This window comes from Psittacula echo, assembly GCF_963264785.1.
Source record: "Psittacula echo genome assembly, chromosome: 2".
In the NCBI taxonomy this organism is placed as follows: Eukaryota; Metazoa; Chordata; class Aves; order Psittaciformes; family Psittacidae; genus Psittacula; species Psittacula echo.
The window spans coordinates 95736280-95758927 of record NC_137737.1 but is presented as its reverse complement, the minus strand read 5'-3'; the positions used below and the strand labels follow the sequence as shown (position 1 = coordinate 95758927).

Here is a 22648-nt window from a genome sequence, read left to right as displayed (position 1 = left end):
CTCCTCCCTTCAGTACATGTGTAATTTGCAGAATGAAGTACAGGAATTCACCATCCCACCTTCCTCCCTCAAAGCAGCGCAGTGAAAATATAAGCATTTCTTGTTATGCATCAGTTTAAGGGTATCTGGATGCATTCCTTGTTTTCCACCTACTCTGCACCCTTCTGGAATGGGCTGCACTCCATTTATTACAGTAGTTCAAGTAGTTGGGAGTTACCGCTAGGAAAGGATGCAGGTATCTGCCACTCTACTGATTCAGGCTCCATCCTGGTCATGGGCTGATATGAGTTTGACCTCCCTTTAGAAGAATTAAAGAGAAGGAAACAGAAAGAGAATTTCCACTTCCTTGGTGTGTTCTTGAAAAGAAGGTAAGGAAAAAATACCATCATCGCAGAATGAGGTCTCTGAGAGTCAGGAATGACCTCCACTCAGCCTTTGAAGTACAGACAGTAGCAATTTGGGGTCCAGGAAATTAATTTGGGATGCAAATCCTGCATGTACAGAACTGCATCTCTATAGGCCCATAGGAAGGCTTTAATTTCCTGGAAAGTGCCAGGACACATGGAAATCTTGGTGCTGAGTCTTTGCTACCTTTACTAGTTCCTTGGCCTGTGTGCTGTCATCTCTGACGGATTTTGGGAATGTATCCAAAACCTACTCCAACAATTGCATAAGGAGAAACAACTAAACTCCACAGGTCTTAAAGCTAGAGACAAGGGGTCTAAACACCTTTACAGACCTAGCTTTATGAGTCTTCTTAAAGATTCCTCTAGTGTCACAGCAACAGCAAAGAGATCTGGAGATGAAGTTAAAACAGCTACTGCAACATTTTTAGTGAATTTATCTCCTATTTAACATGTATGCAATTTAGCTTTTGACATTCACAGAAAGGGTTGTCTCAAGTTCTCTTTACCTCTGTTGATTTCAGTCAGTTTAGAAATGGGTATGCTGGAAGAACTCATGCATTCATTCAGCCATGAAATACCAATACAACGTCTAAGTAGTTTGTCTTATTTGGATTAAAAAAAGAGGCATGTAGCAAAAAATTGTTCATAATGAATTTAAGACATCTTCAAGGGTATCTCAATATCATAATTATGATTATTATCTTAACATTTGCAATAATCATCAGTTTGATTAATTCTGCATTTTCTAACAAAAATAAATAAATATATTTTTATAAAATATGTCAGTCGTCCGCAAAGTGATGGAACACTGAATTAACAAATCAAATACATTCACTTGTAGAAGGATCCCATACTTGCAATTCTGTTTTATTAGATCGGGGGGGGGGGGGGGGAAGGAAAGGAAATTCTTATAAAGAATGGGGTGTATCTAAAATCCACAAGAATTTATCACTGAAAGGGACTGCCTCAGACAACCAAACAGTTGATACATAGATTAAGAAAATCCACACAAGGGAGGTCTCTTCATACGCTGTAGGCTCGAGAACACTTTCCAGATCCAAAACTTAGATCTGTAATAAAATATTAAAGGCTACAGCTATAATGTTCCAAAAGAAGAGTTTAAAAGTGAATCTGAAAGCACCAACGTCTTAAGATCCTACAGCAGCTGGGATCTGTTAAATTAAAATCCTGGAAATTCTAGGAAGCTTACCACATGTAAAGACCTACCACGTGTGAAGCTCTACGCTTCATTTTCTGATTTCTGTTAACAAAATCATACCAACTATCCTTTAAGATCATAGAATCATAGACTCATAGAATACTTAGGGTTGGAAAGGACCTTAAGATCATCTAGTTCCAACCCCCCTGCCATCAGCAGGGACACCTCACACTAAACCATGTCATCCAAGACTCTGTCCAGCCTGGCCTTGAACACCACCAGGGATGGAGCATTCACAACTTCCCTGGGAAATCCATTTCAGTGCCTCACCACCCTCTCAGTAAAGAATTTCTTCCTTAGATCCAATCTAAACTTCCCCTGTTTAAGTTTGAACCCGTTACCCCTTCTCCTGTCACTACAGTCTCTAATGAATAGTCCATTCCCACCATCCTTGTAGGCCCCCTTCAGATACTGGAAGGCTGCTATGAGGTTGCCACGCAGCCTTCTCTTCTCCAGGCTGAACAGCCCCAACTTTCTCATCCTGTCTTCATACGGGAGGTGCTCCACTCCCCTGATCATCCTCGTGGCCCTCCTCTGGACTTGTTCCAACAGTTCCATGTCCTTTTTATGTTGAGGACACCAGAATTGCACACAATACTCCAAGTGAGGTCTCACGAGAGCAGAGTAGAGGGGCAGGATCACCTCCTTCAACCTGCTGGTCACGCTCCTTTTGATGCAGCCCAAGATATGGTTGGCTTTCTGGGATGCGAGTGCACACTGAAGCTGGCTCACGTTCATTTTCTCGTCGACCAACACCCCCAAGTCCTTCTCTGCAGGGCTGCTCTGAATCTCTTCTCTGCCCAACCTGTAGCTGTGCCTGAGACTGTTCTCACGCCTGGGTAGGACCCCTGGTAGGATCTTGCACTTGGCATGGTTAAACTTCATCAGGTTGGCATCAGCCCACCTCACAAGCGTGTCGAGGTCCCTCTGGATGGCATCCCTTCCCTCCGGCGTATCAACCGAACCACACAGCTTGGTGTCATCGGCAAACTTGCTGAGGGCGCACTCAATCCCACTGTCCATGTCACCGACAAAGATGTTGAACAAGACCGGTCCCAACACCGACCCCTGAGGGACACCACTCGTTACCGGTCTCCAGCCGGACATCGAGCCATTGATCACAACTCTCTGCATTCAGCCATCCAGCCAGTTCTTTATCCACCGAGTGGCACATCTATCAAATTGATGTCTCTCCAATTTAGAGACAAGGATGTCATGCAGGGCAGTGTCGAACGCTTTGCACAAGTCCAGGTAGATGACATCAACTGCTCTGCCCCTGTCCATCAGTTTCATATCCCCATCATAGAAGGACACCAAATTGGTCAGGCAGGATTTCCCCTTAGTGAAACCATGCTGGCTGTCACCAACCTTGTTTTTCAATGTGCCTTAGCATGCCTTCCAGGAGAATCTGCTCCAAGATTTTGTCAGGCACAGAGGTGAGACTGACTGGTCTGTAATTCCTCGGGCCATCCATTTTCCCCTTCTCAAAAATGGGGGTTATATTTCCCTTTTCCCAGTCATTGGGAGCTTCACCTGACTGCCATGATTTTTCAAATATGATGGACAGTGGCTTAGCAACTTCATTTGCCAGCTTCTGCTTCTTCGTGTTATGGGAATTTCTTTATTCCCTTTGTCACCTACAGTTTATACATTGTTTTACTCAAAGTAATGAATTAATACACCGAAAACAATTGGTCTTTCCTTCTGGACTTTGCTATTCCTGCACCCCATAGAGACAAAGCATTCTTTGCAGCAGTCATGGGCTTTGCTTTGTGTTGCTTTTGGGACAAGGTCCAGGATCATCAGGGAACTCTTGGGAACCTCCAGAGGTCACTTCCAACCTCACTCTTTCTGGAATTATCTGAACTCCTAAAATTGTGCTTCACAGTAATAGTTGAGATTTCAGAATGCTACTAAAAAATCCATAGGTATGTCTAAACTGCCTTGGAAAATGTTTTCCTGGGTCTTGGAAATAGAATTGTGCTGAGAATTTTGAGGGACTTTTTTGGTGAAGATCTAAGCCACAAGATTTGGAAAAGGGAAATACCCAGTTGGTGTGCCCTGTATTTCTTCTCATCTACAAACGAGCCCCTACTCTGTAACTGAATGTGTACACACCATTTCTTATATAGATGGACAAACCTAAACTAAATTCTATCTCTCTGCTTTCTCCTAATTTCCAGTATCATAATCCTATGACTTTCCCATAATCTCATGGCCTCTAAATATTTATCAGAACTCAGAAGAACCATGTTAAACCTAGTATTTCAGTAGTGTTAAAAACCTCTAGAAGTCCCACTGTAACTTTGACAACTTCTCCCTATTTAATTTCCATTGCGTTGTCATCATTTTTGCAAAACAGAAAGGGAATTCACCATATAAACACTGTTTCCTAGCAAGCAGAAACGCCTAGATCCACTGCACGCCCCACTCCCTCTTGGAGGCGAGCAAACATCTCAAACCCAAAACCACCTGTTTTCGTAATGGCTTTCACACTCTCACAATGCAAAATCTGCACTTTGCGCTTTGCGAGATATCCAATAAGTCTCCAAGAAAGTTAAGTTCCTTCTTTTCCAAAGGATATGAGAACTGCAAGGAAAGTTATAACCACAGAGCTCGAGTCACCCTTCAAATGGAAGATTAGCTTTGGACAGATGAGCTGATTCATGACACAGTGGAATGACTGCAAAGATCATGTGCAACAGAGAAGGCAGAAACTTGGGCAGGCAGTTGCAGGTGGAGGACTGCCCCTTTCATCAGCAGTCCACAGTAAAAGTGGAGTAAATAAAACATGAAACTGCACTGGAAGCCTAACTGTCTGCCTGCTCCACACAAATGAACAAAAGAGTGGCCAGATGTTAACAGCTTAAATTCTTATTTCTCTGCGAGGCTGTCTGCCTGAGACATATGCTACAGAGTGATTCACACCACTGTTTCACTAAAGATCCCCAGTTCAACACTGTAGCACAGATAATCAGAGGGCAAATGGCACTGCATTAGTGACACAACAGATACATATTCAGGGGATGACTGGGAATATGTGAAAATTCCTTAGAAGAGCAGTGTTAATCCTCATCTTGGACCCTTGCTTCCTTTGCTATAGGGTGAATTATTAACATGAAAAGAAGGCAAAATTGTGACTGTGTGACACTACATCATATGTTCTCCTACATTTCTAGATTTCAAGTCCAGGAAGGATGACTGTGATGTCTTTTCTTAAATCCTTTTCTTAGGGAAAAAATATTTCCAGCCCTGCAAAATTCCACTTTTTACATCAGTAGTTCACAGCTTGGAAGTACATATCCAAGCTTGCTGAAAATTTGCTTTTGTTTTGCTTTTAAACCAATGAAAGAAAAATAAGAAACCCCTGTGTTTAATGCAGTATATATTTCAACAAAAGTTTAAAGATTATTTCAGGTCATATCAAGGCATCTCAAGCATCCTCCAAACATGAGAATAGACTATGCCAATAACTATCCAATAATGATGACAAAATTTACAACTTTTGCCTCACAAACTGGGCAGAAGTTGTCTGTTTATTTTGCCCTGACTATAGCAATCTATGTTAGGAAAAGATTTCTCTTTCCCCAAAAGCAGCTGAGCACGAGAAGATGGGAGAAATTCCAGGGTGGGACCAGGAAAGGAAAGATCTGGCAGAAATTTTCATTTCCTTTAGAGACAAAAATATGAATCAGTAAAAGGAATCTGAAAGGTGTTGTGGAAGGAATGAAATGACACAGAAAACAAGCAAACAGATGGATACAGTACAGGAGGAAGACACATGTTGAAAAAGTAAGAGACAGTAAGAAAGGGTAATTTGAGAAAGTTCTACAGTTAAACAATTACCTTTGTAATGTCTCAGTTTTCCTGCTGTCATTCTTTTCTCTCCATGTATTTTCCCATATTTTTTCTTTTACTAGCTCCTGTCTCTCATATGCGTTATTTTCTGCCTCTCTTTTCTACTTCTCTGCTATCAGAAACAAAGGTGCAGGGCTCCCTCTAGTATTAAATCACTGAGCACTATGCAGAGCTTCCAGCTTAAATATTGCTGTTATCTGGTAAATTTGATCCTTCCCAGCTCATTCTTGAAGAAAAAGTACCATTTTTCTTGCTGCCTTAATACTGTTGGCAACTGCAATGGACAGTGCAAATCTCTGTTCTTCTGTCTTTTCTCAGAAGCCAAGCCTGAGAAGTCAGAGTGTAATCACACCTTGGAAGTCTGCCCAGGGCAGTGGTGGAGTCACCGCCCTGGAAGCGTTCAAAAAACGTGTAGATGAGGCCCTTAGTGACATGGTTTAGTGGTGGCATGGCAGTACTGGGGTAATGGTTGGACTTGATGATCTTACAGGTCTTTTCCAGCCTAGCTGATTCTACAATTCTATAATGTATACCTACAGCCATCAAGCACTGGTCGTTTTCTGGCTGAAATTTGAAAGGTCACCAGACATTGCATTTCTTTTCCCTACCTATTCTCTCCCAAACCCTCAGTAACTCTCTCACTGCATCTGCTTATCCAATGAATTAACTGACTGCCAACTCAAATCCTAGTTCACAGACTCCAAAGAGAGAGAACAAAGATACAATAAGCAAACTTAATCAGGGACTGTAGTGACAGGACAAGAGGTAACGGGTTAAAACTTAAACAGGGGAAGTTTAGGTTAGATATAAGGAAGAAGCTCTTTACTGTGTGGGTGGTGAGGCACTGGAATGGGTTGCCCAAGGAAGTGGTGAATGCTCCATCCCTGGCGGTGTTCAAGGCCAGGTTGGACACAGCCTCGGGTGACATGCTCTAGTGTGAGGCATCCCTGCCCATGGCAGGGGAGTTGGAACTAGATGATCTTAAGGTCTTTGCCAACCCAAACCGTTCTACAATTCTAGTTTAATAAGATTTCTACCCTGCTTTCTCTACAGGTATAGATATCGGCTGCTTTTCTTTGGAACAATTTTATTTTTTCCAGTATTACATTTTCTGGGATGAAAATTGGAATTTATAGGTGCTAAATGCTTTTAACATGGGTAAAAAGGACCCTGAGGACCTGCTGACTTTGAAGTAGATGTTGGTGCACAAAGTGCAGCACAATCTTAAGAAATCCTAAGAGTGTTAATCATGTCAGCCAAAAAAAGTGCTATTTTGTCCACTTACAAGGGTTTTTTCTCTTTAGTTTTTGTCACCAAGGTATTTTTAGGTTATTAAACTCAATAAAGATCATCACAGTGTCACGAGAGAAAATTATATCTTTTATTTTTCATATTGTTAATCTATTTCATTAGCTTACTGCACACTTCTCATTTCTTCTGTCTTTTTGAAATGCCACCTACACTGATAAAATTGCATTAGGAGTTCTCAATATTTCCAGGAAGAAGCAGAGAAATCACATAAAGAGACGACTATTAAGAAGTAGGGAAAAACAAAGAGTCACTTGAGACGATCAGATTTTAACTTGTTTTAAAAACAATCCCAGACAAGATACTCAGTGGGAGGGAAATACATATTTTTAAAAATCTAGAAATAGCATGAATATGCCACCAAATATGAGGTAAAAATGCAGTTTCACTGAATTTTAATACGACAGGGGAGCAAAAAGAAACTGAAGTCAGCCCAGAGGAAGTGTCATATCAAAACAAGGAAGCCAGAATCCCCCTTGTTGTACCAGTGAAATCAAGTGCCAACTTTCAGTTTGAAGCATACCATGAACAAAAAAAAAATGTGCATAAATACATAAGCAATGTGCAGGAAACAACAGTAAAATACTGAAGTAAGGCAAACTAGAATTACTAGTTAGTAAATACAGCATTATCTGAAAAACAGTAAATAATCATGCAATTTTCTGTTTCACAGTCATATTTTGAAGCCTTCACATCTTCTATAATACTGATGACTCCCAACAACTGAGTTATTGACAGTTAAGTATGACTTTGTTTTCATGAGTCTTCCCACTGAAACATTAAACATAGCAGGAGTATTGCTTGTTTTGCCTAAGTCAAAATACAATCCCAAACAGGTAGTGCTAGACAGCAACAAAATTAGACATACTGATTACTGCATAATTTCCAACCATCTGAAAGTTCACTAGGGAACTGGAAACAGGATATGGTCAGGACTTTTCTAAGAACTGTGTATGCAACAGCTATAATTCTTCAGGGATGATAAATATTAAAGCTAGCCTTGCTTTGAGCAGCAGGTTGGACCAGGCAACCTTCTGAGGTCTCTTTCGAACTAAATCATCCTATGATTATATACCATAGCAAACACTTAAAGCTGAAAATCGGGAAAATATTTTGTAACCTCATTAACAAATCTTTGCCAGAGAATTAACTTTTGAAACAGAATCTTCTCCCAGAGTATGAGAACAGGGCACAGCAAGCCACAAAATATAGGACACAAGAGCACAATAGGGATGAATTTGTCCTAGTTAGATAACAGGATGTATATTATCCTTATACCAGGATGACTTATACAATTTAAAAAATAATCCAATAGAAGAGGCCATGGATTTCAGGTCACTTGAAAAGTCATAATCCTTGGGATTCTCCCAAGAAAGGAACCTTCAATATATCAGATATAGATATACATAGATATCAGTACCACATATATAGATACTGGCTTTGTGCTTTAAGAACTGAAAGCATGCTGGTATAAACTTCTCTATTCTCTCTACACACATTTTGTCTCTCTCAGTTACCTGGAGAATAAGGAAGATATAACTTTTTTTTTTCATAAGAAAGATGTTTTTCCACCAAGTAAAAGGAAATGTGTGATTGTGATAATACAAAGTCTCTGCAGGAAGGGTTCCCAAGGGAAATAGCTAAAATAGAAGCAAGAAATCCTTTGATATTTTGGCTCCAGAGATAAATTGGAGTAAAAATGATAATCTAAGCAACTGAGGCAACTGTCACATTACAAAGCAAGGTAAACCAAAGAAACAGCAGCTTTATGACTTTCAGAGGTAGATACCTTCCAGACAAGTTAGATAAGCTTTAATTATCAGGATATAAGATCCTAGTACAAAATGCAGAAAGACAGGATACAGTGATCCAGCTAAAGAAAAACAGCGATCAGCCCCAAAAACAACAGAAGTTAGATGGCAACTGAAGGATGCAATTGGAGTCCCTGTTAACTAAACTCTATGGATATGAAGTCTTCTCTATATAGCATGAAGAAGGCAATATCTATGCCCACATGTGTTTAGGTGGAAGGACATCTGGAGGAAATTAAGACAGAGATCTGTCAAACTGACACAGTCTTTTTGTGTGGGACTTCCACCCATGCCTTTATTCCTGTATCTTCAGTCTCTGCCATGGACCTGCCCAGCTATCACTAGACCTGAACCTGACCTGTGGACTGATTTCCCGGCTTGGGTTTAGACCTGCCTCACTTGCCTGACAGTCTGCACCCTTGTCTAAGCCCGGCCTTGAACTCTGGGCCTGCCTTTCCCCCTTTCAGTGAAGCTAGGCCATCTGCCCAGCCATCACATGTTCTCCGCCTCCACTGCTGGTGGCTCCCATCCCTCACTGCTCCTGGACAGACAATTAATTATTTCCTCCAGTTTTTCCTGTGCCTTCACACGGAATGGAGAAACTCTGCATGGAGCTGAAAAAGGAAGGATGGAGCTGTAAAAATTTCAAAGGCTCAGGATTCAAAACTCTCTATAAAATCACCTGATTTCAAGGAAGTTTTAGCTAGATCTTGCATTACCTGAAAGCTTTAATGAATCACACTAAATTGAGTTTGCAGTCTGACACAGAAGGTTGCTTACATTCCAAGAGAAATTGAAAGACTTTGAATTCAAGTGTATTACTCTAGCAAATCCTCGAAAGCTGCAGTTTTAATATTTCTTAAGTGACTCTGACAGACATGAAGTCCATCCTGTCCCAAAGGAAAACCACGAATTCCTATGTTGTTTGTTTAGCCTTATCTTAGCAAACCCTATATAATGAAGGTTCAACAACCTATCCAGTCTATTCCGCTGTTTCCCACATTTAATCTTTTGCATAAACATGTTTCTAGATTACTGAGCTTTTTTATAGACATCTCTGATCTAATTCCTTCTCAAAGACGATACTAGACCTGATGTTCCAAAGTACCTCTAATGAGCATTAATTATTGTTAAAGTTTACTCTGTGTATCTTAAGTGTCAATATTGCATCACACCAGGGGTGGTGAAATGAGAGCTGCTTCCCTTCCACTTTCTACAGTAGGTCAAGCAGTTTGAACTTCTTGACCCTTATCCAGTTTGTGGTTCATTGTATTGCTTCCCATATGTTTCCCTGGAGATGTGCTGCCTAGATAGCCATGTTGCACTTTTTACTTAGCATATTATTTATATTAAAACCTTTCTCTACTTTTCAAGATCATCCTCAAACCTAATCCAAGCACTGCAAAGTGCTTGAAACTTTTCCCTACTAGGTATCAACTGCAGATTTAATAAACATATTCTCTACCCCAGTATCTAAAGAAAACCTCATCTTTCTAGAGAAAACCACTTGACAGAATCTCATCCTTCTTTTTCAACAGCAAACCACTGATAACTATTCTTTGAAATTATAATTCCAAGCCAAAGAAAGATAAAACATATCATAGTTTTTGGTGACTTTTTCCTTCAGCATTTGTTTTAAAAACTAATATTTGACATATCTCATGTCAGTTAACCTTGGTGGCAGAAATATTGGTTAGAGACTGCTCTTACAGAATCTTCTTCAAGATTAAGTTTCTTTACTTTTTTTTAGGAATACCTTTAACATTTTTATAAGTCATAAAACATCACACATCACCTATGCCATCTCTTTGAAACCTGTTATCTTGTCATAGAGGGAAATCAGACTGCCATATGTCATTTATTCTTAACAAATCAGTTTTGACCACTGCTTAGCATCTTTTTGTCTTCTCAGTAATTCCAAATAGATTATCTGCCCAAATGTCTTTCCAGGAATTAAACGTAGCTTGCATGGTCTATAATTCCCTTGGTCTTTATGTGGAAAGACAGAGGGAAATCTTTCTTTTTTGGAAAGACAGATACAAAGCTTTCTTCCTTCCCCCTGCAATTCACCTTCTTTTTGTCCTTTAATTCTCAAAGCTCATAAGGAAAGACTCCAAGATTTCTTAAGTATGTTATAACAAATTAATTGTGCCAGATGATTTGAAAATATCTTGCTCATCTAAGCAATTGTTAACGTGTTCTTACCCCTCTTCACTAGTTTAGTTATGCCAGTCTTCAGAACACAGCCATCTTTTTTAACGAATGCTAAGAAAAACAAAACAAAACCCACCAACAAAAAACAAAACCAAACCAAAACATGCAACCAAGAAACTGGTATGCTTCTGTTAGTTAGTTCATTAATTGACAGAGAAGCAAAACCCCTTGTCTTGCTCTGTCTAACTACTTCTAGGATCTTTTAACTACTCCATTGTTAAAAACATGTTTAAAGCACTTGGTCCATACATTATTGTCATTTCTATGATCAAAATGTTGCTCAGGGTCAAACTCAATATTTGGAGGGTGCATAGTATTTGGTCTTATCAATTCGGGGGGCTTCAGCCATTTCTCTCTCAGTAAACTCCTCCAATATTTTCAGTTATAGACTTACCAGATTTTGTTCCTCAATGTTCAGACTGATGCTTATAATATATCAGAGTACAAAAGGAACATGATGAAATTAGACTCATTCTCTCTTTTAAGTGAACCAATGTCAGGATACAAGACTCCTTCAAAATCATACACTTTGGCAAGTCACAGAGCATAAAGGAGACTTTGCTGCAAAAAAACTCCCATTATTATTTTGCACTTAAGTGCAGTGATCTTGAGTGTTGAAAAGCAGACAAGGAAAAGCATGAGTAATTTTTATTACAGACAGTCAAATATTCCCCAGAAGGGAATTAAGTGTATTCAGTACAGCGAATGTGACCGAGTAAGACAAAGCCAAACACTGCTGAAATAGTGTGTCTGTTTCTTTTTACTTAATTGCCATCAACATAGAAACTAGCTCCTTGGAAGTCTGATATTAGTAGCAATCTTGATATAGTGGAAATTATGCAAATCTTACCTCAGAGAACCTTTGTACATCCTGAGTTAAAGTTCCTACTCTCTTCCACTGATAATATTTGAGTAACTTCAAAATTGCTGGATTCACTGCATTATCAGATGGCACTGTTCGGAAGAAATAAGGATATTTTTTCTTATCAGCCAGCTCTGGGGTTGTTGCTGCAAATGAGAGCTGAAAAAAAATGAAACAACAAAAAAATGAAAGTCACCATAAGTCATCTAGCAGCCAGAAGAAAAACTTTTGCTCTACTCAGTGAAACAAGACACAATCCACACATTACGGTCATGTAGAGAACTTTCATCATCATACAGTTTGGGAGTGCTACCAGCACCATTTACTTGTTTACTTTTAAAGGGATTTTTGAAATATGTTAGCCCTATAAACCACCTGCTACAAAATTAACCTAGGGGATCTTCAAAGTCAGGGGTGTTAAATCGTCTATTTAAGATCACGCATCTTACAGCACAAAGCAAGAAGCTCTAAGGGAATAAAATTCTATGATGACCTTATCAACTTCCTTCTACTTTCTCTTCATAAAAGCTGAGAATAGCTCTAAGGGACTATTCTCAAAATCTTATATATCTATCTTTAAATTAGAGGATGAACCTCTAGTAGCACTTTTTCCTATCTTCAGGTAACAAAACTGCTCCAGGTAGCAGAAAAAGAGAAAATAATTATGGCAGCCAAGGCTGCAGATGAGAAGTTTATCTGGCTCCCAGTTTCCTCCACTAAAGCAGGCCCGTGTGATCTGTGCCATCAAAGGCGACTCAGTGCCTAATTCTACATGTCTGAAAACACCAGAATTTGTACATGGTTTGAGAATGCTTATAATGAAAGAAAAGATAAATTTCTCAACACACACATACAAGCACAAAACCAAACTGAAAAATTCACTGAATTCTTCTTCTGCCCAAGTTAAAGGCAGTATATCTTTGTCAATGTTTTTCAGGCAGTGTCAGGAAGAGAATGACTGCATATTCACTTTTTGAAAATATTCCCATTCCAAAGACACTTGAGGTTGTTCCATCCAGTGTTTTTAGGTTGCTAGGAAAGTGTTTCTCAAGTGGGGTTTTTTTCAGTTCTGGATAGCAGTTGAGGGGTTTTTTCAAGTACTGATTTAATGCAAATTGGTGTGACTGTCCACAAATAACATCCCTAATACAATTATATTAAGTCTGTCCAACTCAGAGTCAGAAATGCAGGCAAATTCAAGACTATATAAGTACATACAACCACAGTATTAACATATACACTATACACATTTTCTTCAATCAACCATTCAGTATATTTGGGAAAGATACCCTTTTTTAAATTCCAAATAGACAAGTTTAAAGTGAAATAACAGTTCTAACCTTTTCTTCATGTTATAAAGTATAGATTTTGCCTGGCAGAGACAAGACTCATTCTCTGTTTGAGAGTTTGCCCACAAAAGTTGTGGCTACCCCCATCCCTGAAGTGCTCAAAGGCAGCTGGATGGGATTCTGAGCAACCTGGTCTAGTGGGAGGTCTCTCTGCCGTGGCAGGGGGCTAGATCTAGGTGATCTTTAAGGTCCCTTCAAACCCAAACCATTCTATGATTCTGTGATTTTAGACTCACAAAGAACATATTGCATTGTTATAACCACCTGAATATAATTTGTTTTCCTAATTAAAAACCCTGATATCCAAACAACTTAAAGTGTGCATAACCAGACAGTTTATACTATACTATTGGAAAAGAGATTCTTTCTGTTCACCAATCACTGATCACCAATCAGCAGCTAGAGAATATTTTTTAAGACATTCTACTGCCATGCAATTCCAAGATAAAACACTTTTAGTACAGCAACTGCTCTTTTATTAGATTTTATGAAAAAAAAAAAAAAAAGAAAAAAAAAAGTGCAATATGAGGTACTGTAATACTGCCATTTTGATTTTCCAAAACCATATTGGTTGGCTCACTTAGAGCTTTATAACATTTAGTATTCAGCAATGAGTTTGCAAAGAGCCAATTTCAAAAGAATGACGGTCTGCCAGGTAGACCTAGCCAGCTTTTCTGTCTAGCCTTGTAACGCTGAACTCCATGTACCCATTGCACAATGAAAGTGGACATAAGGACCTCTATCTCTGACTAATAAAGAAGACTTTAGAAACCCACCATGAAGAGGAACGTCTCTCAGCAGCCTGGTGACTGCAAAGGACTTGCTTTTCAAGTTATTATGATTTTGGATCGAATGTAATTTGATTGATTCTTAAGAAAAAGAAGTAAGGAGCAATGCTGAAATAACAGTAGCAACAAGCAGCATCAGCAAGGTTCACCTAACTCAGGTTTACAGATTGAACAGTAATTTTTTCTTACCAGAAGTACAAAAAGCCTTAGTAATGAGAAGCATCTCTATATCTGTAAGCTGGCTTTAGGATGAAGATCTGTGATATAAGCAAGGCAATTCAGATCCATCCTTTGATGCTTTAGTGGTTTAAAGTACTCAAATTAGTATTCTAATTGCCCAAATTTCCTTGGGAAACAGTGAAGCAAAACCTTACCTCTTCTCATTGATTAAAGAAAGATAAAGAAGACTCATAAGTTAGATTTCTGAGCCATGGAAAGTGAAATGAGATGAGATGAAACCAGATTTATGTGTAATACTAATGACACCTGAATTACAAAAGAACATTCTTTATTTTCTTTTTCAAAGAAGGTTTTATTAAAATATAAAATGGGAAAATTTCATCCTCAAGCAATTCTTGGAATGTAGGTTATGTTGAGAGGCCTTTCTTTCAAGTATCACATATACCATGGTTGGTCTCATTCTGCATCACTTTGCCATATTAATAAGAAACTCATGAGAGATGGACAGATAACCTGAAATAGTTATGTCAGTCCTTGCTTTTTTTTTCTTTTTTTTTTTTTCCTACTTGTTTCTCACAGAAGTTAGGTCATTGAAAATATTTAGCTTTTCACAAAATCATCCCTATGAGAGTTTGGAGACAGGCAATGAACTTAAGCAAAGAATCATCAGCACTCAGTATTCCGTTTTGAGAAGAAGAAAGAGGGAAAAGAAAGAAATCATTATATTTTTTAAAATGGTAATGAAAGACAAAAAAAAAATTGTTTTTTTTTTTTTTTCAAATTGACATAAAATGAAGGACACAGTGGACATATACCAGGTAATATATCAAAATTGTGTGTGTGTTGTTTGTGTATATGCATATGCAAACTGGCTCCCTGCATGTGTGTACACAGATCTAGAGAACAAAGAAAATCTATAATATACATATTATAAATATCTATCAGTTTGAATACTGTCAGAAAAACAAGCTTTTTTTCAGGTTACGCCTGAGAAATCTTTAGAACATCTGCTTACAGCTGGATACAATTTGTATATGCTATGACTCACATGGAGATTTTGGAGATTAAACAGTTTGAAACTTTTAAATGGAAAATAAGTTTTACCTTTTCAAGTAAGAATATTAACTATAGTACAAAATGAGAGCCAAATAGACAAGGTATTGAAAAATGAATGTTTATTTCTTCATAAAAGGTATAATTTAGTGAAAGTTCTGTTGCCTTAATATCACTATTAAGTCTGTTCAAATTCTGAAATGAAATACGAAATATTTTAACAGCAAAAGTGCACTGTTTATGACTTTTTAAATTATTCCTATTGCTTGTGTGATCACTGTACAAGTGGATTCTAGTTAGCAGAATTTCATCAGAATGCATTTTGTCTGCACATGTTAAATAAAAACAAAAATGTTAATGCATACAGTTAATATAAAAGGAATCAGTGCAAAAGACTTTTGAGTACTTCACCTGAAGTCAATTTACTTATGCAATGTTTAGCTTACCGTGGCATTCTCCCTGTAATATACTACACAGACCATGCAGGAGCAAAATCACAGCTAACTAGAGAGGTCCATAAAGCCCACAGAAGTCAGTGCCAGAACTTCCACTAACTTAGAATCCAGATTTCAAGCCTGTTATCTGAGTACCTGGAAATCAGATCTAGTTACTGAGATTTAACTACACTCATATCATTTTAACTCTATAAGTCATTGTGACATTTTGCAGTATGTCTAGACTCAGATCTGTAGTCTTGCAGATTCTTCTGTTTGAAAGATAAATAGATGGCTGGCTCAAGAGTGAGCTGAGCAGTTGTGCTTCATTTCTAGAAATGGAGAAGCAGAGCAGAAACACAGCTAATGGCTTTATCCTACCCTGTGAATAGAAAGGAAGCAATTAATAACAGTTCTGGAATGCATCCAAAGCAAAATAATTCAGGAAATGATGTGACTTAGAAAACAACAAAAGATTAAAAGTGATGTGGAAAGGACTCAATAACATTGTGTGTGTAGAAGAGAGCATTATGGTAAAGAATTATGAAGTCACAAAATGTAGGATTTTTTTGTACTAAAAAAATGAAATTATCCAAAATTGAAAAAGGCAATGAGAGAGATTTTACTTTAGGAAAAAAAAAAAAAAAAACACAAAAAAACCAAAACAAAACAAATGCAAACAATCAACCAAACATTATTCCACAGAAGTCAAGGAAATTTCTTTAGCTTCACACTGAGAGTGAAAGTAGAATTTGATAATAGAGAGGACAGGAGGGAGACAATGTGATAAAACTATTATGAGAAATGCTTCATCCTAATATGACAGATGGCCAGGCTAAGGAATTTGAACTGGTGGACTTTGCTGAAAACCTGAAAAATATACAGAAGGATTTTATTAATGAGTCTTTTTGGTCATGTACATGCTTGGATCAATCAAATTTTCTCCAGAAAGATGATACTTTTTGAAAAAGGAAAACGTTAATTTTGCTGTAAAAACATAGTTTCATGGAAGGGACAGTAGATAAAGTGAGACGGAAAAAATATAAGTATGTTAAAGTATAGAAAGGAACAATTCTGCAGAAGGGGAGTAAAAGCTAGCTCTATAATCCTGTATTAAGCTAAAATGAGGTGTGGTAGGTTAAACCAAGAATATTAATCTAAACTGCTTTCAAGTAAAAGCAAGAATGCTCCCATTTGAGGAAGTAACAGTGAAAGAAAGATATCATAGAAGCAGGAAGGGTTAGGTGATAAAAAAATGGGATGCAACACTAATGAAATAAATGAGAAAGATGAGGAGTTCTGGAAGAGAGGATGGATATTTAAAAAGCTGAAAAAAATTAGAAAAGGAAGCAACACTATATATAGAGTGTATCAGTGGCCTATAGAAGTCCAAGCAGTTGGAAGCTGGAGGGTTGAAGGCACTCTGCTGTCCCAAGAACTGCAGAGGGACAGGAAACCACCAGAAATGGCAGACAGTCTTCTGGTGTTTGGTTGTATTATTATCTCTAGGAAGCATTTATGTTTAAGTTTTCACACTGTGACGATGTACAGAAGACTGGAAAAATAACAGAACTATCCTTGGGGTAAACAGTCACTCTCATCTAAGGCAACAGGTCTGCTCAGGAGCCATGTTTATTTAAGAGGACTGTATTAGCTAACGTAAATCGATAACAGAAACCTGTAGGTCCATAAACCAGTAGGGCAGGAAACCGCATTCCCCTCATAAAGCAGAGTGGCCCTTGGAGCAGGCTAGAGGATCAGAAGCATCTCTCTCCCACAGCAAACTCCCTGGCAGCTCAAAGGAGGCCCCTGACGTCTGGCAGAAGGTGCCAGAGCATCTGGATTTGTCAATCCCAAACTGAGAATGAGGTGTCACTATCACCACTTGCCTCTCTCTCTCCAAAGGAGAAGGCTGTGGAGAAACACACTGCATTTGTGGAGCGCTATACACTGGGGGGGAGGGGGGTGCGTGGGGAGAAGTACCTTAGGTAACAGGGTAATCTCCCTTTAATAAAATGTCATCTGCTGTGACAACCATTTCACATTTGCAGGTACAGAAAATTATATTACTGAGCACCAGAGAGATTAGCTTAATTTTCCTAGGCTTCTGCACTGTGGCTTGTACAAGTATTTTAATAATGATCCCTAGAAATTCAAATCTGCCCCTAGTTGCTGCAAAATTAGTCTTGATGGAGAACTTCTTAGATATAGCAGATATCACCTGTATTCCTGTAGCTTTTCTAGAGAGCTAGATTTTGCTGATAAATCAGCGTTGCTAAACAGGACATACACTTCTGATTCAGTCAATTGGTGATATGAACTACTATCATCATAACTAAAAATTTCATGCCATGTATGTTTAGATAGGAAGCAATATTTCCTGTGAAAAAGGAAAATGCAAATAATACATTCCAAAATGAAGGCATAATGTCATAAAGCTCCACTGAAAATACTCTTACAATGGCACAGGACTGCACCTGTAGAAACTTGCCATGGGAAAATAACAAGGACGAAACTCAGGAAGATGATAATTTGCAACAATGTGTACTTGTGACACCATACACCATTCCTTTGTGTGCCTTGCCAGGAGCTCTACTGCTTTGACAAGCTTGTGCCAACAATAATAATACTCAAGAGCAGGCATGTGATGACTTGATGGTCCCAGGAGCTACAAGGACCAGAATGGAAACCAATGAATAATGAAGACTTAAAAAGATTCGCCTGCTGCAACTCTTGAGACAGCATTAGATGATGTCACATACAAGTTAAACAATATACTCTTAACTCAGAGACAAAGATCATAGTATAACAATTAAATTGCATTTTTAACTGAATAGCAATGGATGTTTTGCAATAAATATTAAAAGACACAAAATATAAAAATCTAAGTTAAATGTTAATTCACTACTTAAAATTAACAATAACCTTACGATAGAAGCAAACTTGCCCAGGTGTGCAGAACTACCACTGACCTTGATCTTACAACTAGTCAAGTTATGAATAAATTTTAATACAATAACAGTACTTGGAATAAGAAAATAGCGACATATAATAGAGAAGAATATTAAAGAGAACCTTAAGAAATACATGATAGCACGCAAAGTATGAAAGTGATATATTACACTGCTCCTTCCCATCCTAATGCACAAAATGTGTCATCTACATTTGGTGGATGATTTAGAGAAAAGGTATGTGGAAATAACTTTGCAAAGATGGTGAAAAACACTTATGTTTTTGGAAAATATTTCAACACAAGAAGCTAAATGCAGCAATTTCATTGACAGAAGTTCTGCAGAGATCTTCAAAGAGGTTGAAAGCAACACAGTAATAAAGATCAAGAAACGAAGATGTGTTTCTTGAGAATCTGCATGCACAGCTGCTGGTGTGTCTGTATATAGACAGTAAATTACCTGGTTTTGAATCAGACCTATGAATCAAAGTGGCAAGCTGAACTCTGATCCTGACCCCTAAATAGCACAGGTAACACACTAACATGAATCGAACAAAAAAAGAAGAGGGACTAAAGAAGAAAACACTAACAAGAAATTATACTTTTCCAGCAATGGTAAGTCAGGTACATTTTTGCCTGTCATAAACACTCTTAAATATTTACTTGAATGAAAGCTCTGGAGACTCCACCATACTTACATACAGAAGATTTTATGGGATTGGACAAACTTCAGTTCTATAACAAATACAACTAATGATAATTGAAAAATGTTCTGTTAACTCTGTATGGGCTTTCATTATGACACTTGCAAGAGCAAAATGGAAGTCTGGGAGAATATCTATGATGGTGCATGAGCAGGATGCCTCAACCAAATGGGAACCATAAAAATACACATTGTATTAAGCACACTGGACAAGAATGGATCTTGTGAACGAACATCCCTTTCATCATACATAACTCATTACCCATCTGATTAGACCTACTGTTCCTTTTAAAAATCAGATGTTTTGCCAAATACTCCTGCCCAATATCATCTGCCGCTACCTTCATTAATTCTGTGTCTGAAATTGCTTCCACTGACTGCCTTTTGGCACCTGGGAGTTTCCAGAAAAAGCACTTCCAGCTGGTCTCAAGGTTGGAAGGCACCCGCCTCCACACTGATGGCATTCCAGTGAATTAATCCAATCACAATAAGACTGATATTCAGCTGCATGCTGCTCTAGAGACATTTCAGGAAGCAATTCTGGCTACTGAATGAATCAATATTTTTGGGGATGGAAAATGGTTTAGATAAAATAAAATCCATATGAGAAGTACTTCAGCTAAAAAATGTGTGCCTACAGGAAAGGAGCATCCAGCCCTGTTTGCTTCCTGCTTGAGCAGCCTGACCTACTCCCAACACGACTCAGTAGGAACTACAGATGTCTGAATGCAAGAAGTAAAAACCAAGAGACAGTCTGGCCTTTTGGTGTTAAAATGCTCTACTCCCATAAAGTCTGTGGGAGACGTTGAAGAGTAGTGATTGATCTGATCATCAGTTGAGGGCTTTTTAGTGTCTTCAAGCAATGGAGAGGATAAATACTAGCGGAAAATTGTAGCAGATGTGCTAAAAAAAAAATATGAAGAAAATTATCTAAACATTAGTATTGCTGCTTCACCTGCCTCTTGGGCTGAAAGATTAAAACAGCCACCTATCTGTTCATACCAGCCAGAGCCTAAATTTAAGAATCTCTTAGGGAAAAAAAAAAAAATTAAATTAATTCCTAGAACAACATTTCACGTGAACAGAAAATAGAAAAATTATTAGTGTTCAGAGAAGAATAAACTTATAGATCAAATCCAAGTCATGGGATCCATTGTAAGTTCTAATAAATACTAACAAAATGCATTCAACTTACTCCTGAGATGTGCCAAGGAAGTATATCATGAAATTATGGAGGGTGTCCTTCAATTCAGTTCAACCAGTAGCTGATAGAGACTACGATTTATTGATTCTGTGGGTAGCCAGCTGAACAGAAGGTAGAATGATCTCATACAGATTACCCCATCCAAAAGTAAAAGTTCAGCATTGCACTTAACTTGATTCTTTCAGTATTAATGGAAAATAAACAACTTCTATCCCCTTTTCATTACTTTATTTTTTCTGACCACGCATTTAGAAAAAACACGATACTTAGGGAATAACTGTGGCAATCACTAACTGCTTTTTCACTCTCCAAAAAATATTTTCAGATCCATGTTGGGCACAAACCATTTACACCTAACACACATGTCCTGCTTACTGCTAGAGGTTGACCAGAACATTGAAACTGAATGGCAGATCTACAGAAATTGCTGAAAAATTTGTTTTCATTTCCAAACTGAATAAAAGACAAATCTTTTGAGCATTTTCATAAATAGAACTGCACTGCAAAAGAAGGCTGTATATCATTGTCTGTCACACTCAGTTGCTTAGCATTTGGCTACTGGCCTAGATTAGACCAGAATTCAGCTTCAAATCCCAGTTCTGCTTCAGTCACAGCATTGTTGTTTATCCCAAATCAAGCAGAGTCTCCTACACTCCTAACCTCTTCCTACCTAGCCTCCTTGTCTCTTGCCTATAACAGGTCATCCTCAAAATTTAGTGAAAAATGACAATATAGATGATAGATGTTGCCAGTAAAATAAATACTGCTTGCCCAGCAGCAAGGACAACTTGAGTTATATTGCCACGCTACAACCTTCAGCAAAAATGCCAATCATAATTATGACTATAATATATTTGACATTAAAATGTCAAATGTGTTGTTGATCCTCCTCTAAGAAAAAACCAAGATCACACATACTTTATGGTTTTCTTAATCTGCAGTCAATACAGATTTTAACAAGATGCTTTAGATAGAAAACTATGTGTACAAAGCTTTCCAGTAATGTATGCAACTTGAAATGTTCATGCAGATATAATTCAGACAACCTAAGTCACAAAACTATTTGTCAACTTAGAGCTGTATTCTGTGGTTTCCAGTCTATAAGTGGTTGTAAAAAAGTCTTATGAGGTGTTTTAATCTACTTTTATAAAACAAAAAGTGGCAAACAGTCTTGGTCTGAGTACAGTTACAAAACAAAAATCCCCTCCTGAATGTCACTGAGGAAGTAGAAGAAAGTGAGTGTTTCCTTCCAGTGCCAGTGCCTCCAGGACATCAGCTAGTTGTCGCCTGAATAACCCTCAATGTGTTTTTGTCAATACCTATGCCTTGCAGGTCACTTCAGCAGTTACTATTAATTTAATAAGCGTTTCTTTATGTCTGCATTTGATTTTAAGTACAGTACTTGCCTCTGGTCTTAGAATGCATGCTGGGTAGAAAGCATTAACATTATCTACACCATTTGAGATTACGCACACTTCAATTAGATCTCTCAGCCATTTCGCCTTAGTTGCCGCCATTGTCCTAGTTCCTGCAGGCTGGAAGCTGAATGTTTTTCTCTAGACCTTATTATCTTTTTTGTCACTTGGTCCATAAAACTGTTCATTACAATCCCATCTATTCCTGAAAAAAGTCCTTATCAATCTACTTTTCTTCTAATATTTTCCGTAACTTACACTGATCCAGGTGAGATAAAAGCAGAATTAAATTTCTCCACATGTATATATATCAATAAAGCCAATGTAGCCTTAATTTTTCACGTACAAAGAATATCTTTATGCTTGATCTTTGTAATGGAGCCAGGAAAGTGCTTAAGGATATAGTTTCATTTTTAATATTTCAAGAGTTATATTGATTTGAGAGAAGGAACTCATATATGAAAACTTTGTATATGCATTAGAGTTTCGTAGTGCTTATTAGTTTTGGAAGGCTAGTTTAAATATCATCTTTCCTAATTCAGTCTCATGTAATTCATTATTTATTACTCACTTTTCATGTGCAGTGATTAAGCTGTAATTTTTAAAGTCACTTGCCTTCCCTCAGTACTCTCATATGCAATCCAGTGGTTTCTGAATTGCCATTTATTTTTATACATTTCTGACCAACTTGTCACATATGTGCTTTTTTTTCTTTTGGCTTTTTTTATGTTTTGTTGGGTTTTAATTTAGTTTGCTTTTTCTGTTGTTGTTTTTTGTTCATTTTTTGTTGTTGTTGTTGGGGTTTTTTTGTTATTTAACCACACACATATCTTCTGGCTTTGTCTACTTAGCTTTAACAGGTTACCAACACTGGCTTCTGGTATTTTGAGTAC

At 37.9% G+C, this 22648-nt stretch overlaps 1 protein-coding gene across 1 annotated transcript in view; it reads right to left on the bottom strand.

The window, feature by feature from the left end:
- The window catches only part of GABBR2 (gamma-aminobutyric acid type B receptor subunit 2), a gene marked incomplete at both ends in the record, with an annotated part of 455829 nt that overhangs the window by 266342 nt on the left and 166839 nt on the right, over positions 1–22648 (bottom strand). The window contains one exon of the mRNA XM_080610768.1: positions 11668–11838. Within this exon, the coding sequence (XP_080466894.1) occupies positions 11668–11838 (171 nt within the window). The remainder of the gene's footprint in view (positions 1–11667; positions 11839–22648) is intronic.